The 21,099-nt window shown below is 34.8% G+C and overlaps 3 protein-coding genes and 1 non-coding gene across 5 annotated transcripts; 1 reads left to right on the top strand and 3 right to left on the bottom strand.

The window, feature by feature from the left end:
* Window positions 1–3: 3 nt before the first annotated feature.
* LOC145561838 (vacuolar sorting protein 39-like) lies at window positions 4–9,605 on the bottom strand. Its single transcript, XM_081621958.1, has 13 exons — window positions 9,323–9,605; window positions 7,901–8,340; window positions 7,194–7,405; window positions 6,699–6,830; window positions 6,435–6,578; window positions 5,267–5,379; window positions 4,003–4,435; window positions 3,490–3,819; window positions 3,138–3,359; window positions 2,829–3,071; window positions 1,575–2,024; window positions 971–1,069; window positions 4–720 (listed from the first exon to the last, which is right to left on the bottom strand). The coding sequence occupies exons 2-13, from the start codon at window positions 8,334–8,336 to the stop codon at window positions 520–522; spliced, it is 3,015 nt and encodes a 1,004-aa protein (XP_081478084.1). The 5' UTR covers window positions 8,337–8,340; window positions 9,323–9,605; the 3' UTR covers window positions 4–519.
* Window positions 9,606–11,773: 2,168 nt separating this feature from the next.
* Window positions 11,774–11,847, bottom strand: TRNAI-UAU (transfer RNA isoleucine (anticodon UAU)). Its single transcript has one exon. It is a non-coding gene; the product is annotated as a tRNA-Ile (tRNA).
* A 184-nt stretch (window positions 11,848–12,031) lies between these two features.
* LOC145561842 (protein AE7-like 1) lies at window positions 12,032–14,416 on the top strand. The gene is made up of 5 exons (XM_081621962.1): window positions 12,032–12,250; window positions 12,388–12,493; window positions 13,395–13,494; window positions 13,901–13,946; window positions 14,106–14,416. The coding sequence occupies exons 1-5, from the start codon at window positions 12,130–12,132 to the stop codon at window positions 14,216–14,218; spliced, it is 486 nt and encodes a 161-aa protein (XP_081478088.1). The 5' UTR covers window positions 12,032–12,129; the 3' UTR covers window positions 14,219–14,416.
* A 296-nt stretch (window positions 14,417–14,712) lies between these two features.
* Window positions 14,713–18,769, bottom strand: LOC145561841 (uncharacterized). Of its 2 annotated transcripts, XM_081621961.1 has the most exons (6): window positions 18,616–18,769; window positions 17,685–17,770; window positions 17,193–17,369; window positions 16,053–16,151; window positions 15,729–15,974; window positions 14,713–15,433 (listed from the first exon to the last, which is right to left on the bottom strand). In XM_081621961.1, exons 2-6 carry the CDS (start codon window positions 17,745–17,747, stop codon window positions 15,110–15,112), a joined length of 909 nt encoding a protein of 302 aa, XP_081478087.1. In that variant the 5' UTR covers window positions 17,748–17,770; window positions 18,616–18,769; the 3' UTR covers window positions 14,713–15,109. The 2 variants fall into 2 exon arrangements, with proteins under 2 accessions (XP_081478087.1, XP_081478086.1); XM_081621960.1 differs by lacking the exon at window positions 18,616–18,769 and having other exon boundaries at window positions 17,685–17,837.
* Window positions 18,770–21,099: the final 2,330 nt, after the last annotated feature.

The following is a 21,099-nucleotide window of genomic DNA, read 5'->3' on the forward strand; positions in this document are numbered from 1 at the left end:
ATGTAACAAATTTCATGGAAAAAATACATTAAAGTGTTAGACCAAAATGTGCATGATTCTTTTAAATCAAGTGTTTTAAGTTAAAACATGTATTCCATGATATACATTAGTTACAACAAAATCATGTAAACAATAGCAGAATCAAAGAGATTCCCAAACGATGAATTACTTGCAGCACAACACTCACCATATACATATAAGTATATAACCAGCAAAACAAAATTAACACACCAACTGAATACCTCTTCATGCATTCGTTGTTGAAGACACCACATGTTCTGGATGATGGGTTATTTTCACTACCACAAATTTGAGCTCAAATGACTCGGGATTATGTTCCTGTCCTCAAACCAGATTATTGTTATAGCTGGAGAATGCTGCTGAGTTAACAGCATGAGCTCTACCTCACAAAACATGGCAACCATGGAGGGATATAGGAAACAGCAGCACCAGAGCATGAGAGGCAATAGCTTGAGCAGAGAGCCGGTAATGCACGAAAAACATTACTTTTGAACTCTACTATGATCTTTTTCTTGATTGGGAACCTTTCACAGCCTTCATGCTCTGTGAGTCCCTAAAGCAAACAAAGTGGACTAGCGTTGTTCCATTTGGATATACAGCAAACACGCTTGTTCCTATCTTCTTTTTGCAGAGGGAACACATGCTATCACCAGTAACCTTTACAACAGCTTTCCTCTTATCATAGAGTTCCTCTTTAACCTGCATTCAATTCATAAACCAACCCCATATATTACCCAAAAAAGCGTTCTCTTAATTATATTCACCTATATGAACTTATTTGGATTTTTTTTTTTCTGAACGGAACTTTTTTGGATTTTAATTATTCTTTGAACCTTCCCAAACCTAACAAGACTTATTTTTGGTTGTTTTTTTGAGCTTGAAGGCACTTATCTAATATTTTAAGGTGAAAAAGAGCACAAGAGACTATTTGTAAAAGAGAAGTGCATACCTGGAGATTCTCACTCTCTCTAAGTCTCCTAATCACTGCAAAATTCCTGTGTGTTTCGCTGGATTTTCTCAAGAGTGGCCCAAGAAAAGAAAGCAAATTCTGAACAAACAAATGTAATGAAGTACATCAAGAAACAGAAAATTGAAGTTCACAGCAACATCATGTAAGCACATATAAAAATAGAAGTTTGAACTTCTAAAACTTCAGAAACAGATCATTCCACAAGACCACAACAGCATCAAATTCATCTACACAACTAAAATCGGCAAATTCTCACAAGACCTTAATAGGGGGAAAAAAAAAGGCAAATATTAAATCCTTGTAAATTAGATGTATGAACAGCAAGCATATTTAACAGTTGACAACCATCCAGCAAGGCTTTCATTAGAACAACATTATATAAGGAATGAAATTTACCATTTCTATCCTCATAGTAATGCTGTGTATCCACATAACAGATATCAAGTAACCTACAGGGCATGCTTAGAATCACCTTTTTCAGAATTACAAGGCATGCTAAGAATCACCTTTTTCAGAATTACAAGGCATGCTTAGAATCACCTTTTTCAGAATTCCTAGCCTACTATGAAAGAAAATAACATACCTTAAACTTAGTTTCTTTGGGTAACAACTTCAGGGCTTGTGCCCCATTGATTCTTTCCCATCTGCGGCTCAACAAATCAAGGGCCTCATCAAGCATTATATTGGAACCCCCTTCAGAGTTGGCTTCATCTGCATCACCATCACTCTTCCCACTATCCGTATTGCTGGGGCTAAAGCGCACATCTTCTGCACCCCCTATTTCAGCAATTTTTCTAGGAGGACGACCTTTGCTTCTAATTGAAGCAGAGGAATTATTTCTTTTGATTTCAGCATTAGGGGTTGAGACGAGATTGTTGATTCGTCTCTCAAAGTTTCTAGTTGTTCTTCTAGGATTTAAATAGATTTGCAGGAGAGTAAGATATATATTGCTCTGAGACCTTCCAGGAGGTTGATTAAGCTGAGACTCGTAGACTCGATCGCAATAAGAAAGAGCCAATTCAGGAACATGAAGCTACCCAGCAATTTGGGGAAAGAGAGAATAAAAAAGGGAAAAGATCAACGGTGAGAAATCACGTATATAGAAAGAGTATGCAAGATACACAGATGAATGAACAACAGAAATTTCGTTTATCATGTATACCAGTACAATGAAGAAAAAGGATACAGATATATCTTATAACAGGATTGAATGTAAAGCATACTTGTAGACAATCAACAAGTCAGTGGTGACAGCTAAGTATAGTTTAAGGCACTGTTCTCTTCACCTTAAAATAGTGATATTCAGTAAAAATAATTTCAATAAAAAGTATCAATTTCAATGAATAAATACAATAGCAAATTAATAAAAGTTTTAATCAGTAAAAATAATTTAAGTTCAGAAAAAATCAGGTAAACAGAACAGGGCCTAAGCGTGTCTAGCAATGCAGTGATAGGCTTCTGCCAAACTGAAAAGGACTACACCCAAAGTGACTCTTTTTTACTAAATTTATTATGCAGGAACACCTAAAAAAGCTTGTAAATTAACATTTTTATGCTGTGTGAGTAACTCGATTTATGTCATATCATTACTAACTGAATTTGGACCCTTAAGTAATGGGTAAAATTAACAGAAATTTGTTACAGAGTATATAATTAGAACAGTCGAAAATTCTCTATCTTTTCTTGGACATATGATACATAATAAAGACAATTAGCAATACATGCCCCAAAATACAATAACCACCCACAAAAGTACACGCAACCATGCCCTCTGCATCCCTACCCTGTGCCACCACGTAGAGAAAGAGAGAGGGGGGAGGAAAGAACCAGGCAATACCTTATGTACATAGAGAGAAAGGGCAAGTTCATGTTGATTCAGCTTCCCCAACAATATAGCCCTTTCTTCATACAAGGCATCAGCTGGAAGACGTTTTAAAAGACCTTCTGGGTTGTACCCTGAAATGTTCTCCAAAGCAGATAATAATTTCTTCCTTGTTGGAGAGTGAGCTGTCTCATCCCATTTCTGTTGTGAGCTCAGTTCTCTATACCAATCAAGAACCTCTGACAAATAGATTTGCACCTATATTTGCAGATACGTCAATACAGAGCAAACACGAATCACACACACACAAGATGAAAATCTCACCATTTCATTCTGTAGATGACCAGAGACCCCGTCTTCATTCATGGAAAGCATAAGTTCTAGATATCTAGCCTGCATATTAGGAGCATGCTGTTTCAAATAGGAATTCACCAAGTCTGCTGGAATATTTCCTGATAGAAAGAGCTCAATAGTCTGTGTTGGACAGCTTTCAAGAACAAGCATTGCGAATTCCAGCACAAGCATGGGGTCTGTCCCACAAAGAGGCTGCATAAAAAGAAGCTCTAATACAAATTCAATAACTGTGCTCTTGAAGTCATAATTTATCTAAAATAATAAAATATAGTTTAATTTTGCTAGAGCCAGAATTGTACAAAACTCAGCATAAAAGTATCACCTTCAGATAGTCAATGATCATCTCAGGAGTGAACTTCTGGGTGAGCTCAGGTTGTGGGGGATCTGACTTTGACTCTTCTATTAGTTGGAGCAAAAGCTTCAAAGCTTCACGGTGCATATCACTGCACTTGTATAATTCAAGCAATGCAGTATATTGATATGATTTGTGCAAGAACTCCTCAGATATCTTCAAGTCACAGTAATTTACACCTCTCAATAGTTCCACAGCAGCAGAAGACTGTCCTGTGAGAATAAGAGCTTGGAGAAGTGCGGTGTCCAGTATAGCAGCCCTCTCACGACCCCCTGAGCTAATGGGAACGCTGCCACGACCCTAAATTATCCAGATCAAATAAATCTGTCAATCGTACTGATCTAACAAACCAATTAGTTAGGCGTAAAAGTAAATTTAACACTGCTCTTAGAGTTTTTTTTTTTTTTTTTTGGAAAGACAAAGAATTTCCCCACATGAGATATGCGGTCTGCTTAAGAAAGGTTAGTCAACACAGTAAGTTACCTTATTTGACTTCTTTGACCTATTGGAGTCATAAGATTTGAAATTAGCACCAAAGGCATCAGAGACGGCCTCGTCTGTTCCCTCTGCTGCAGCCTTTTCAATAATATTGAACCTTTTCTTCTGCAAGAACTTGATAAGTGCCATAAGAGTATTGTGGCTAACTATCTTGGACTCCACGGAAGCATTTTCCTCTAAGTCACTATGTGCTCTAGGTGAAGTTTCCATGTCATCAGATATGCCCGACGAACACCTCGAGAGATCTGAAGCATCCAAACCAAAATCTATCGCCTTTTGTGGCTCTGGAAGCACAGTCGACTTTGGAACAATAATTGATGGGTAAAGTGAAAGCACATATGTGATATCAACTTGTGAATCAACAAAATGCTCCATGGCCTCCTCATAGCTACCATTTTCAAACAAATGATGTGCATATCTGCATTAACAGGGAATGATCATTAGAAAGGGTGACGAAATCCAAAACATGTAATTTGAACATTAACAACAAAAACGATTGGCTAAATATTGGTCATGTTCCGTATCAGGCCCGTCATTAAAAAGGGACCATTCCTTTAACACCCCCTCCCTCTTAAAAATCACTCAGGAAAAGAATTGATGACTATTGGGCAACTATAGGAAGTTTTCTACTAGTAATCACTAACAAGCGACTGGCCCCAAAGGGGTCTTTCAAGAAAATTTAATAACCTTCAAAAAAAAGGTGTGCCAACAAGCCAACCCCTCATGGCTCTTCCCTAAACTCAGTAGGATTTATTAACCCTTGACCGTAACGTCATTAAGTACCAGATTGTAGTCTTTGTATGGGTCAAAAACCCTTGAATGAGTTGTATCTATGGTCATATACGGCCCCATGTGCAAGTCTGAGAGACTTACCCCGATTACTCATCAACCTTTCCTTCAAAACCCTAAAACTGTTCTGGGGCCATAATCTATATCCTCCAAATTGGGGTCTTTCAGGGCATATCTAGAACCCAAATGGCCAAAGAGAGTCAAGCAAAACTTTTGGAGATAGCTTAAAAGCACAAAAAGAAAACTGCCCTTCAACTTTATTGAGACTTTCCAATTCCACCAATGTCTTCTACGGCCTTTCAAGACATAGCCGGGGACATAATTAGGGGAAAACAAATCTTTGATTTAGAGTCACAATCAACATTATAATTTAAGAGCATAGATGAACTGTGCATGGAATACTATGTAGATATCAAATGAGTAAATAAGTAGCACACAAAATCATGATGAAATTTTTTACCTAATGTGGATAGAACTCTCCTTTGCAGCTCTAAGACTTGAATCTTCTGGTGGAAGGAGTTTACACAAAGCTAAGGCCTCCTCAAAATTGCCAGATGCTGTTAATTGCACTATCTGCATTTGGAAAATTGTTCTCTTAGTCATCACTGCTAATTCATTTACCAATCCTACTCCAAAATTGTCAAGCTAACTTACATTGATTTTGAGATTCTTCTGTAGCTAGTAGCAAAAAAAGTACCATAAGGCTCCTTGGAAGGAGCAAGCTAAGCAACGACTAGAAGTCATAACTAATATTAATGGATTCCGATCTCAAAATTGATGCAACATTATGGGATTCATGGCAGCGGTATGCAATTAAGTTATGAACGAGTCGGGGACATAACCCATAATCATCTCATCCAACTATTATAGCTCCTTTGATTCAATGAATTTCTTTAGAAGACTGTTTTCTTGACTATTATTTAAAATAGTTATAGATTGTAAAGCCCTATGTGAAATCACAAGAGCAAAGTAAGTAAGAAAGTTTATTAACTTCTATAGAATCCCATTTTACACTCGACCTTTTGCTTTATCGCCTTTATAGCTTAAGCTATAAATGTTCAAACACCACTTTCCAGGACAGATTTCCCTGTTCATTGCTGTAAACATTGAAAATAGCTTTGAGGCAAGAATTCCAAACTACGCTTTGTTTTGTGTCTTCATTACAAAGAGCAAACTGACCTAATATTCACCAGCAAAATTGATACTCCCGGGTTTGATATTGACCATTTGTAGCTAATTATATTCTTAAATGCTATCTAATATTCCACATATATGGTCAAAATATAGCCCATACCACTTCTGTCCTATATATACATTCAAAATTCAAGCATGGAGCAAATATGAACTATTTATTCTAAAAAATAGGTTGCTTGATTTATATATTAACTTGGTATAACAAATTAACAATATATGCAGTGAATTAAAAAGCATGTGGGAAATTGTATTTAGTGGTCAAAGCAGTAACTGCATCATTTCAAATCTCAGAGCAATTAAACAAAGCTCAGCGCTGGCAGAGCTTATAAGGAGGAGGAGCAAAGACATTTATCAAAATAAAGAAGTCATCATGAGATAAGTTTACACAGGAGGGGAACATAAGGCAACCATGGACTTGAAGGATCAAGCACTACCTGCGCACCCAAAGGAACTGGGAAGAGGCCATAGACAGACTTTTCTAGAGAAACAATAATCGCACTGTTGCTGCGTATGACATGCCGAACATTTCGCAAGCCAACGGTTTGTATTAATGGAAATGGTTGTTGAAGAGACCTTATCTGTATTAACAATCAAATATAAGAAAATGGAGGATTATTAAAGCTTAATGAACAAGAGAGAATCTATGTTTCCTCTCTTGAGCTACAGATTTACACTATTTAGTTTGCAGCTTAGCTCACCTCGATATGCTTAGACAGGAGACCTATAGCATAAGGCTCGTGGATAACAATTTGACTGGGGGCCTCAGACCAACAAATCCTGCCTTCTTGTCCAAGTTTCCCATTTTGGTCCACAAAAACCCCAATATTATCCTGCATGAAGCAGGTAAAATATGCAAGAGCCATATAAGCACCAAGTAATTGTTCGGTTGTTCCAAAGCAAAGTAATTGACACCTAAAGTGTTCTCCTCCATGATGTCAATAAAAGAAAAAATTAAAAAAAGTGATCATCTTCTAGAGGTCATGCTATAAAAGGCCATAATTCTTTATGTCAACCATAATAATTTCCCAGTAGAACTTCCAGCATTTCATGAAGTCAGAAATATAATCTGGATTTCAAGGGATTTCAAGCTCACTAATTGGGATCAAAAACATGGTTAAGCACCATATCACATAATCAAATAAACAGAATCCATGATCCTTCTACACTTGAGAAGGGGGGGGGGGGGTGTTTACCTTCCCAAGAAGAAATCCTCCAGAAGGAAGAGACACCACCAAAGGTGGGGAGATTCTCCCTGAAGAAAACACTTCAGACATTGCACCAGTAGTAGCATTGAGTATCATGTATTCCTTTCGAACTCCAATGCATATATTTTCACCACACCAAGCCATTGACTTCACAGTATCTGAAACATTATAGTCTTTCACCTCGACAAACCCCCGACCTCCTACACAAATTGAGAGAGCGCTCAACAGCTTATATTAACAAATACTTACCACCATCAGAGCCCTCAACAAAATGAAACTAAAATCAAAATAAGCCCTCCAGATTATAATTAGATAACAATAAGAAACATGAATAGTATTTAGATCGCTTGAAGACTAGCTGAATTGAATGGGTTAAATTATGACATATAGAAGGGTATTACATAATCTAAAGTAATTAAAAATATGATCAAGGGAGAAAAGTTTGCAGAACAAAATGAGTTAAAGAAAAAGGGGGGAAATGTGTGTGTGTATATAAATCACCGTCTCTCATATTTTCCTTATCCCGAATAGATTTTGGTCATACAATTTTGAAAAAAAAAAAAAAAAAAAAAAAAAAAAAAAAAAAAAAAAAAAAAAAAATACTACATTGTGCGCTGCAATTAATTAAAATGTGTATAAATGTATATTCAAGTGCAGTACTTAAACAAACACAAGGTTACTAGATGAAATATTACCATCATGCCGGAATATCCATATCTTTCTCTGCTTGGAAAAACACAAAAAAGCCCTAGATTCATCCCAAGAATAAGCATTTGCACCTTTGGCCTTGGAAATTACGGCAACAGTCTCAAAGGAAGGGAGCTTATGAAATGAAATAGACTCAGAGAGAGAAAGAAGCTCTTGCGACCTCAAAACCTCCATAGCAATGATTGGCCTCCTTGCAAAGCCATTTATGGTTTTCTCTTGAAAGTAGGGTTCTTTTAGAAGCTCTAATTGGCTGGCATCATAATCAGATGGTGGAGATGATTCGGATGCAGATTCAGGAGCATAGATTCGAAGAGACCCATCGCTGCAGCCGAGAAGAAGTTTTGAGCCATATGATTCAACAGCATCAATCTTTGTGGGGAAATCACTGATTAGCTCGAAGGAATCATATGCGCTATGGACCATCTCTCTGCTCATAAAATGTTGTTGGTCATGAGTATACAAAAACAAGACCAATTAAATCAATAACACAGCTAATCAATCTAAAACTAGCTAATCAATTACTGTTGATTACTTGACTTCTGCAGCTTATCTCTCTTGGAAATAGGATCCTATGATTTTCAAACAGAACTTGTGCGGCCAAAAAACTAATGCCCAAATTTAGTACTCTAACACTACTAGCACCCGGCTCCCAATTTCGGTTCCCTCAACATATTATCAGTTCTACCGTTCTACGAGCCCTTTTAGGCCAATTTGTAGAACTAGCAGTGCGTTAAATTGTTGATACCACTGATTCATCATAGGTTATTTGTCAAACACACAAGTTTCATTCCCCACAAACTAACAGACGCACAAGTTCAATCTTAGCACTCAACAATACCGGCAACCATCTCCCAATTTCGGTTCCCTTGACATATTATCAGCTCTACAAACCCTTTTAGGCCTTTATATCTTTACCAATTTGTAGAGCCAGCAGTGTTTTAAATTGTTGATGGCACTGAAACATCATAGGTGAGTTGTCAAACACACAAATTTCATTTCCCACAAATTAACAAACACATAATTTTAAGTTCAAAATTTTAAATTAGATTGAAGCTACTAAATGGGCAATTGGCATTGCAGATTCAAAGAACAAATACTATTTCTAATTTTATTTTTTAAAAAAAAAAAATCAGATTTAAAGTAGATGATGAAATTCAGATTATAATACTAAACCCAATTCAATAAAAAAATAAAAAAAAAAAAATAAAAAAAAAAAAACATAACCCAACTAAATTCAAGTCAAAACCTCAATATAATCCAAATATCCAATGAGAAAAGATTCAACCCCGAAAAAGTTGGCACTTTCAACGAGACAATTGTAGCATCAATGTCAAAACTATCTTTCTAATTGAGAGAATTTAAATGGAAATTGAAGAATTATTAATAACAAATTGAATGCTATTGCTAACCTTTGGAGAAGAAACCAACTTCCAACGCAGCAGAATGAATAATGAATAAGAGAGAAGACGCTGTCAAACTGATCCAACTTTTATGGATGTGCTGTTTTTTTGTGTCTGTAATATTTCGTCAAAATGGAAGCACTGACCTCCGGCGGTGCCGCAACCGATGGTGATTGTCGGTCGGACGGTCGGCGGCGATTGTAGAGTGGACGTTCGACGGTGATGATGGACGTCAGAGCTATAAAGAGCGTATAGAGAAACCGAGTGATGCACAAAACTAAGGCTATTTAAAAACTTACTTAGTATTTACCATTTTGCTTCCAAATGGAACTTAATTACGGTGTATAAGAGTTGGGGGTGAGCAAAACATCAAGGGTACCATGAATCGGAACTGCAACCTGTTAGGAATCGCATGTTTTAGAACCGTTTTGGTTCAGAGTCTTAATTTTTGAAATCGAACTTGTAGGATACCTTGTAACCTTATAAAATTATCACTTAATTTCAAATTATGCACCAATTATAACTTATTTTGTAAGTAATAAATTACAATATATAGATACTACGTATTAAATTTGCTAGACAACTACTATTAGTTTGTTTTATTTGCGAGTTGTAAACATTATAAACTAGTGACCAACCAGTTTTTTGTTAAAGAAACTGCAAAAAGTTGTAAGTATATTACAAGACAGGGACTATTGTTAAAGAAACTAGTGTTCAACTGGTTCCAGTTTCCATTTTGAGGAACCTCTTGCAATAGGTTCCGCTACTGGTTCCAGGAATTTTAACAGGGTACCCTGTTATGCTCACCCCTAACAAGAGTAACAAAACTACTACTCCGTATTTACATAAGTTCGGATAAGGTAATTTAATTTTTTACCAGTTACTCCGTAAATCACTATTTTAAGTGGTTGTTCTAATAGTAAATTAAGTCCGCTAACGGCATTAAAAAAAATGTACAGTAGCATACTTCCTCCATTTCTTTTTAATTGACACGTTTCTTTAGACTTTAGTCACGTTTGCCAATGCAGAACTTCAATCGTTAATATCTTTAATTACCGAAAAGCAAAAATTATAAAAAGTTGATATCTTGAAAATATATCTTGTGACGAATCTAACAAGACCCCACATGATTATATTTTTCAATACGTATAAATCACAAAACACGGTCAAAGAGAGGTGTGTGAATAGCGCTAAAGTCAAAACGTGTCAACTAAAAAAACGGAGGTAGTATTGATTTCTTTCTTTCATTCTCCGACCTAAAGGTGGGCATCGTGCCGTCGCGGGCCGTGCCTGGGTGGGGCTCGTGCCGAGCCATGCCAAAATTTGGCACACTCCAGCCCACAACACGGCCCACGTGCTTGGCGGGCCGTGCCAGGCCTGCCTGCGGGCCAACCCGTAATATTTTTTTTTTAAATATATATGTATATAAAAAAAAATTGATATACATATCGATTTTTTTTTGAACAACTTAAGTTTATATAAATAATGTTATTAATTTATCTTTATGTCAATGTTAATATATATATTTTTTAACAACTTTAATTTAATTAAGTTTATATAAATAATTTATGTTTAAGTTTATATAAACTTAATTAAATAAGTTAATATAAATAAACTTAATTAAATAATTTTATATAAATGAACTTATTTATTAATTAAATAAGTTTATATAAATAAATTTAATTAAATAAGTTTATATAATTGGGCATGGGCCGTGCCACAGGCTGTGCCCTCGTGCCGGCGGGCCGACGACCGTGCCACCCGCCGTGCCCATGCCGGATTTCAATTTTTTATTCACGGCACGGCCCATCTTTACTCCGACCTCTCTTAGACAACAAAGTTAGAAGGCACAAATAGTGAACGTCGTAACATTTTTTGATGGTATCACGTGTGTTTGATGGAGAGGAACACATTAGGTAAACACAAACTTGTTTCTTACTATGATGCATAACCGTCAAGTGATGATAAGAAAGAGATATTTAAGATTGTGTTGTTCTTATTTATACTTAACTAATTATCTCTTGATTTATGTTACATTTTAATCATACTTTCAAAAAATTTAACTAGCTAAAAAAAATATCAATTCAAATGTGTAAAAATATAAATGAAAAAATCAAAGTAAATTAAACCAAATAAAAAAAAAAAAAAATTAAACATGTTTAATCATACTTTCAAAAAATTTAACTAGCAAAAAAATATCAGTTCAAATTTATAAAAATATAGATGAAAAAATATTCAAATGTATAAAAATATAAATGAAAAAATCAAAGTAAATTAAACCCAAAAAAAAAAAAAATTAAAAAAAAAAAAATAAAAAATTAAACATGTTTAATCACACTTTCAAAAAATTTAACTAGCAAAAAAATATCAATTCAAATTTATAAAAATATAGTTGAAAAAATCAAATTAAATCAATAATTAAAAAAAAAAAAAAAAAAAAAAAAAAAAACAAAGACAAAATAGTCCCGGCGGGGCTCGAACCCGCGACCTTCGGCTCATAAGACCAACGCTCTAACCAACTGAGCTACGGGACTGTGTTGAAATAAGTTTATAGAGTTATAAATTTAATATAAAATCATATCCCGTTAACTTTCGTAAATGATTGATGGTCCCCAAACCTGTCCAAAAGAGCCCAAACAAATCCCTGAGAATAAAACACGTGTTACAGCACCATTCGCTGAACTGTACAAAACTTCCATTTTGTCCATCTCTCTCACTAATTCCTCCCTTTGTCTCTCTCTTCTCTCTCAACTCAGTGACTCAGACTCACACTAATCTCTCTCCACCATTTTTGTAATCAGAAGTTTGATCAGAAAATGACGGTCGGATTATGTAACGCTAATCCGGTGGTCCACGCTAAGAAAGATAGAGTCGCCCGCACTGAAGACACTGCCGCTGACTCCTCCTCCTCCGCCGTTGATCCTCTCGACGTCTATGATATCCTCTTTTTATTTATTTTTATTTTTATTATTGTTATTAAGTGTTAAAAATGTTATACTTTGTAATTAATTAATTAATTACTTCTTTACTTGTATATTAAAGTTGATTTTAAATTTGCCTTAACTTGGTAACAAATCATGTGAGGGATATAAGAGATCCGGAGCATCCATATTCACTGGAGCAACTCAGTGTTCTTTCTGAGGATTCTATTAAGGTTGATGATAATCTTGCTCGTATTTTGTGAGTCTTCTTCACTTTAACCATTTCTTCAATTTTTCCTTTGTTATCTCATTGATCTGATTTTGTATACCTACATGCTTAAGTTTGCTTATTGTATTTAGAATATTTATGATGGACCAATAATACTGTTAAATTTACTGATTACTGGTAAAAATTTGCAGATTAGGTAATTCTTGATCAAGAGTTGACATAACTATATATTATTCCGTATTAGTTGGACACACCTAATTTCTATACTTGGGCATTTAAAAATTAAAATCATAGTATTGGCTTACTGTAAGTTTGTAACCATTCAGTGTCAAGTGTGCTATGCTACTGTTGTACGTAGTATATCTTATGTGAGTACTCGAGTTCGAAACATATCAATTTTATAACACACAGGGAATTCTCTTCAAAAATAGATGAGGTTATTATTTGGTGTTTTTTGCCAAAAAAAAAAAAAAAAAAAAAAAAAAAAAAAAAAAACCTAAGAATTAGTTACATAGCACTTATTTCTGTATTTGTATTAATATAGGAACACCACATGTTTTCCTTGTGTTTTTTTTACATACAACGGTTGCATACTTGCATGTTTGCTTTGCAGCGTTACATTGGCCGGTTGTTACCATGAAATCTCTCTTAAGCTTCCCTAAAGTTTAGGAGAATGTGAATGTCAAATGGTCGACCTCAGTTTAACATTTTATAGCTGGCTATTCTGAGCTTACTTTGTTGCCACAACTTTACTACTTCAAAATGAGATGATTGTTTGTGTTGAAGAAACTCAGAAGTAACTATTTTAGTACTAGTTCTAAAGTAGCCTGTTTCTTTTGCTCCTGGTCTCATTAGCCTCGCCCCTAATCACATTAGCCTGTTTCTTTCAAATATCAATCCTGACCTTGTGCATTGTGGTCTTGTTCAACAGGATAACATTCACCCCAACCGTCCAACATTGCAGTATGGCGACTGTTATTGGCTTGTGCCTTAGAGTTAAGCTAAAGCATTACTTTCCTCCTCATTATAAGGTTAGTTGTTCCACCTTAATCCATTAGCTTAAACTTCTTGTCCTAATTGATTCATTTGGTATGCTTGATATATTAGCTTAAATTGATACCGGTAGCTCAGATATGGATAGCTCCACTCTGTAATTGTCATGTCTTATGTTTTTATGCATCACTTCTGCTGCTACCTAGTGTGCCAAACTGCCATAGTTTGAAATTGACAGCTCATTAACATAGACAACAGAAAGAACGATGTCTTACATTGTCATCTAGTCGTCTTCAGTGCTTGAGTAATCTGAAATAAAACCATGCTGGTGATCTGGGAGTAAATTATTTGAGTCATACTTTTCGTTCAATGTGAGGCTCTTGTGTAATGGGGACACCATGATTTCCTCAGACGAATAATACAAGTTTTGTCTTTTTTACCCAGGTTGACATCAAAGTATCCCCTGGCTCTCATGCAGATGAAGGATCAGGTGAAGCTTGCAGATTTCTGAAATTCCTGTCTAATTGAGCTTAAGACTAATTTTTTAGCATAACTCACAATGTTACTTCCACTGTGTTACAAATAGACTCTGAAATTATCTTCCCAGCTCCTTGGCTAACTTCTCATCTGCTTCATATATTCCTTGTAGTGAACAAACAATTGAACGATAAAGAGAGAATTGCAGCTGCCCTAGAAAATCCAAACCTTCGCCAGCTTGTGGATGAATGCCTCTCTTCCGATGAAGTAATTAGCTTCAATTAGTTGCAGTGTTGTGATGTATGTACAGTAAAAACCTTTGTAACTTAGTATGAAATATAGTGAGACTCTTTTGGCTTGTATTCTTGTAATGATGTTTGTAAGCTGAGAAGTGCACGTCTTCTGCTTTCTAATGTAATGTATGCTACTTGCTGTATCATTAAGGGCCTTGAAATTAGTTCTTATTGATCCGTATATTGTGCCCGATTAGTTTGTACTTTCTTGTGCTATCTATTCATTGCAACTCAGCTATGCAAATTGCAAAGGACATCTTGCAGTGAGATATCGCAATGACGATCTGAGTAAAGATGGCCCAAGTGTGGCCAAAGTGTCGGTAATTCGTAAAAGAGCTTTGGCAGACCGGTAATCTACTGCCTTTCAGCCTCCTCATATCCCCCTTTCTTATTAGTTACTCCACCTTTGAAGTTGTTTATAAAGCATCTTCGAAGAGAGGTCTATAAATGTTATATTTAAATATATACGCATAGTACTAATATGAGTTGCATAACAACTACAGTCGCGGACCTTGCATATATGCAGGATAAAACTGAGGCACAACAAAGTAATTTGTGTTTTCTCCCCCCAGTAAATTACAGGAACTTATTTAGCTATTAATGGGGAGAGCAGTAGAGCACCATCAAGATAGCTGATGCTTGATTTCTGCACTAAATTTCTCACAAACTATCAGTTTACAATGCTTTGCCTTTTTTTTTCTTTTTTCTTTTCTTTTCTTTTCTTTTTTTTTTTTTTTTTTTTTTTTTTTTTTTTTTTTTTTTTCGGCAATGAGTAATCAAAGACAAACTAACACCATGCCCCTTTTCTTACGAGGACCACAAGACTATGGGCCATGGCTACTTCAGTTCTAGCTACCTTATTACAATGCTTTGCTATTGCTCCCTAAAATGGCTCTGGAGCTACTTCAGCTTTTGAATGTCCACTGGGAAGAATGGACTGCACAGTTATATCTCGAGTAACACAGCCCTGAGCAGCATAAGATGGCTTGTCGTCAAACCCCCAATATCTAGAAGCCTTTACATCATCCTCAGCCATCATTCTTGAGAATTCCTCGTGATCATATTCTAATGTGGCATTGCCACCAAACTCCTTTGGAAGGTTTTCCACATCAAAGTAAGACCTCATCAGCTCAGCACTGTCTTTATTCTTAGGATAAACAAACTTCACCTTCTGAGAAGTTTTGGGATCCAGGAAATATTTTACAGCCTGATATAAGTCAAGATTAACAGTTGTCAGATAGCTGCTTGAAAAAATATGGAATAGAAAACAATTATTACGCAAGACTGTTCAATTCCAGCTACAGCATATGCCAAGAAGTTAGTTAGTTCATAATACCAAGAGAACAACAAGACATTTATAAGGGTTTGGAAAAGTGGCACCATTGGAAAAGTGGTTAGTCAGCATTACCAACCTCATTGAATGGCAACTATGCTATTACTCGTCAAAGAGAAATACGAGACAACAAAGAGCAAATAAAATGCACATAACGCGTGTTACTAACCCTCCAGAATGCATAAAAGATCCTTGGTGGATTGTAAAGGACTGCTATTCCAAGTCTTTCAGGGTAATGGTTCTGCAAAATATTGATGATATCTCGGGCTGTTCTGACTGATAAACTGGTGCTCATTGAAAAGCCGGTATAATCTATCATCCACACCATCTGCTCTTGGCCCTCGGGCAGGTTGAGGATGGCGTTTTCTAACAAATAGACTAAGTGGCGGACATTACCTTCTGCTGATGTGGTATTCTGCAACATAGACACAGAATTTCAGCTTTACAAAACTATGCATAATACTGTCTGGACGAGGAAAGAACTAAAGATCACCTGCTTCCCTGGCCTCATTATAAGGACAGTCCTTCCTTGACGATCATGAAAGTTCGCTCGGGAAACCTTTCCTGTCTCACCTTCATGTGCGACTTCATGCTGGCAATAAAAAAAAATAATAAAATGAAAATATTATTAACAATATCAATAATTTTAAAAAAATTATTAAAAAAAAAAAAAGTTCAAGCATTCACATAAACAAGTAAGAGAAACAGTACTAGTTATAATTTATTCAAACTTTGTGAAAAACATGATGGTTCTTCTCCTATGACTATGAGAAAAACCTAACTTCTAAGTGATCTGAATCATCTGATACTTGACCTTTACACAGAATTTTTATCATACAAGTAAGGATTAAGTTAGCTTGTTATGGCTTTACTTTGTCAAGGAACAGTAGCAAATGGATAGCTAATAAATACTCATTTCTTCCATATACAAACTCTGCACTGTTCAATAAGTCAAGGAGGCTGCTCATCCCTTGAGTAGCAGGCTATATAAACTAATTCAGCATGAATCTGTCCATTGTCAACAAAATGGAAAGATTCAATATTCCATGGCCTTGGATAATAGTGGATTTGTTTGCACATCTTTTTTATTGTAATATAGCAATGGTTGTTTAGTTTCAGGCCAAGAGTCGATAGACAGCATCTCTTCGCTATCACAGAATAAGGCCACAGATATTGGAATTCAAACCCCCTTCCCAAACACTAAAGCCTCTTTAGAAGCCTTAGGGTGATGAATATGAAAACAAAAACATGCAACTTCACTTTCTGAGCAGTGACAAAAAGTATGATGGTACAGCTGGTATCTACTATCTAGGCAGAGGGTTCTACGAAATTTCCCAACAATGACATCATAAAGACATAAACACAACTCATATAACTATATAAGGCATCAAAATTTGCGGTTATAGGCAAATGCTTCATTTTAACCTTTTTACAGTAGCAAGATAATGTTAAAAAAATCACTAATCAAAATGTAAAAGCCAGAAGAACTTATAATCTTTTTTTATTTGCAAGGATGATTTGTAGAGCGCTTAATTAATTACTTCATAATAAACTTCAATTGGCATTGAAGTTGACATATTTACATAATACTGTGTTACCATAATACAGTGTTACCAAATAACGTTTGTCTTACCCAGCGGATTTCCTCAGGTTTGTATGCATCCCTCCATTTCAGTGTCTCTTCTACCATTTTCTTTGCCTTATCAACGTTCCAGTTCCTTGCTTCCAGGTATCTCCTAAGGCAAGCATCAGTACAAAATTTTGCATTACGTCCAGATAGCGGTCCAAGAGCCACCTTGAGTTCTTTGACCTGGTTGATAAACATTAAATCCATTGATAGTTCATAAGTTTAGTGCGACTACAGAAATACCAAATTGTGATCATTGTGTAAGAATAGAACAGTAAGATGTTTAACTACCTATGAAAATATGTCATTTTCAATTACATTTATCGACATTCTACTATCTTCAAAAACTTCCAACATAAGACAATGGATCATGAATTAGCAAATCAATTAGAAAATAGCACTTCCAGTTTAACATAGTCAATATACTACTTTAAAGTTTAAACATCAGAAATTTATGCAATTTCACAAAATTCCACCATAAAAATAAAAGAATATCACCTTTGCATCACGCTGTATGAGATCATTTCCATCATGGTTCTGAGAACTCTTAAACAAAAACATTATAGATCTGAAAAAATTTCAACCTACAAGCAGAAAATAAAGGTATAATTATTATCACACTACAGAATTTCGCGTCTGAATACTTGAACTCGAATCACAGCTTGAAAACACTACCTCCCTCTCACAACAATAAATTACCACATTTAACTTTAAAAGTCAAGTTCACTTAACTTTGACCATTAATTTAGTCAAAATTGTACAGCATAGAATAAAATTGTGAATCTAGATTTCTTAGATTGAACTTAACAATTAAATTCCTGTATACAATAGACTAAAATGGCACTACTAGTAAAATTGAATGGTCAGAGTTGACTAAGATGGTTAGCTTAAAGCTATAATTTATCTAATTTTAAAGCAAAATCTCCCAAATAATCTTCAATTCACAATGCATATAGTTCAAATTAGTAGGAGAAGCCACACTATCAAGCAAGTCAGTTTTTTTTTTTTTTTCAATTAATTTGTCATTATCAGCAAAATCAGCTGCTAACAACCCCACTATTAATTAAACTAATAATAGAAAATGTAATTTGATCGTGATGTAGTCATAAAAAGAGAAACAGTCCAAAACTAAAAGTCCAACAATTTACAATCATACATTAATAATTAATTATGATTAAAATAAACAAAATTCAGGAAAAATGTAGAAATATCGAAATTTGGAGTTTAATCTTCCCTATAATGTCAAATTAAAATGATAATCATCGAGAAACAAACAGAATTGTACGGAAAAAGTTAAATTCATGCAATATTAACCAGGGAAAATGGCAAATTTTAAATAAACGAAAATTAACAGATCTAGAATTGAACTAATTCATACAAAATACAAAGAATTAGAACTGAATTAGAGTAAAAAGGTAGAGGAGCGTACCTAAAAATGTTTGGGGAAATGGAGGAGAGAGAAAGAAGAAGGTAAGCGTTATGAAATGGAGAACGTCAACTTCACGCAGAGTTGAAATAGAAATTTGTCAAAATTCGTGAGGAGAGAGAAAGAGGAAGAACGTGGAAGTGGAGAAAGGAAATGAATTTGCTTATACAAGTATTAATGTTGAGAGATTCCGAAGTGGAGAAAGAGACACATCACTCGTTTTTACCCATTTTTTTTTTAATTCTTTTATGGTCATGCAACTCACGCTCACTCTGGTCGATATGCTATTACGGAATACTCCCTCCATTTTGAAATACGATTTTTTTTTTTCGTTCTCACCCGGTTTACTCTTTAAATTAATTTGAATTTGGATACAGTTTTAATAAAATTTAGTTGTAATAAAATTTAATAATTCCGGATAAGTTTTAATAAATGAAAATCAGGTGAATAGAACACACCCTAATAATATTCGATTGACCTTATTTTAATAAAAAAAATAAGTTTAAACAACATATATTTATGGAAAATAGGTTTTGATAAGAGTAATAGGATTTTTTAAGTTCAATCTATATTGTAACCTAAAAAGTTTTAATTATGTCTAATAAGTTTTTATTATTGAATAATCCATAATAAATCTCGATAAATTCAGATAATTAAAAATAAGATAAACATACCACATTTCCATGCCACTCATATCTCCCTCTAAAAGAGAAAATGTGTCAATTATTTTACTACGTAAAACAACAAAAATGAGTAAAAGAGAAAAATATATCAATTATTTTAAAAGGACAAAAAAGTATAACTTTCAAAATCTCCATCTCGAATAGCCTTGGCATTTGCAACAAATTTTGTCATTCCTTTTCAAATTTTTTTTTAACATTATTGTCATTAGTCGCTACCACAATTGCTACATAATAGCAGTAATCCGAAATCATATTTTCTGAAAATCATATACCCATAATCCTTAACTGAGTACTAATTTAATGATCCTGTCAAACATAATCTATCTTTTGTAATCTTTGAAAACCTAATAAATTAGCATTTAGCACATTAGCAACTTAGGGCCTATTCACTTCAGCTTAATTTCAGTTCAGTTCATCTCCAATCAGTTCAATTCAGTTCAGCTATTAATTTTCTTCTCTCATAAAATATTCATTTCAGCTCTATTCAGTTCAGTTTAGCTCCAATCAGTTCAGTTCAGTTCAGCTCCAATCAGTTTAATTCAGTTCAATTTTGTCTAGCTCAATTCAGTAAATATGAACAGGCCCTTATACTTAAAAAGTTAAAAGCAAATCTAGTATATATGTAATACCAGCTATATATGTAGATCAAAAGGTTGTAGAAAGTTGGGCGAAAATGCACAATGCGAAATAGCTTTATGGGTATATGCATGAGCTTTTTTTGCTTGAAGCCAAAATGGTAGCTGTATTAGATTTGTGGAAGGGAAAGCGTACATGCATGGCAGCAACTTTTAAAGGAGTTATTGAGTTAATGGGATCAACTTTTATTTGCAATTGCAATTAATATATTCTCCGTATAGTGAACCGTATTCGTCAAGTACAGTAGCTTTCGGTTAATATAAATGATACCCAAGACTAATGTAGTTTTCATCATATATAAAAAATTAATTAAATTAAAAATAATTCAAAAATTAAGCACGCAACAAAGCTTGCATTGAGAAAATAACTTTCTCTCTTCCTCATGGAATTGGATGTTTCTCGTAAGATGGAGTGGACCACAACTACATTTGTTACTTCGAAGAAGCCCATCAAAATAATTTGCATCAAGTCTTTCAGGTGGGTGAACAACTTAATACAGTACCTTCAAATGAAGCAAAGCCCAATTGAACTACACCCACATATAAAATTCACTTTTCTTTATTCGTTTGTGTGGAATGTGGATGTGAGAAATCTGAATTATTGAAAAAAAAAATTAAATCCTGTTGTAATACGCACCGTATTACGTAATATGAACGGATTAAGAATACCGCCAAACATCACCGTTTAGCTTCCCGCGCAAAAGTAAATATCGCCGCTCAGAACCTCATGCTCGATTAGACATTTCACTGCGTGTTTAACATATCGAGTAAACACTGTTCATGCAAGGGTACTATAAATCCCCGCATAATCTGAAGAAAATACAACACAACAATTATCGGAGTATCTAAAAGCTTTCTTTTGATCTCTTTGAAATCCTTTGTTGTAAAACACGTTATCAGCACCAATTTGCTCAAATTACTCAAAAGGTAGTTTTGCTTTTTCAAATTTTGAATTTAACTATCAAATCATTCAAAAATGGAACACCAATATAATGGCGTCAATACATTTTTGAATAATATATCACTTTCACATATATATTTCGTAGTAGAGCGTAATGCCATACCTTGTGGTACAATACAACCAGCCCGAGGAAGTACAAATCAAGCCCGAAACACTAACGCCGCCGAAGCCGTCGAAATTCCACAAGTTGTCCCTAACCTCAATGAAA

This window comes from Chenopodium album, chromosome 10 (genome assembly GCF_948465745.1).
Source record: "Chenopodium album chromosome 10, dcCheAlbu1.1, whole genome shotgun sequence".
In the NCBI taxonomy this organism is placed as follows: Eukaryota; Viridiplantae; Streptophyta; class Magnoliopsida; order Caryophyllales; family Amaranthaceae; genus Chenopodium; species Chenopodium album.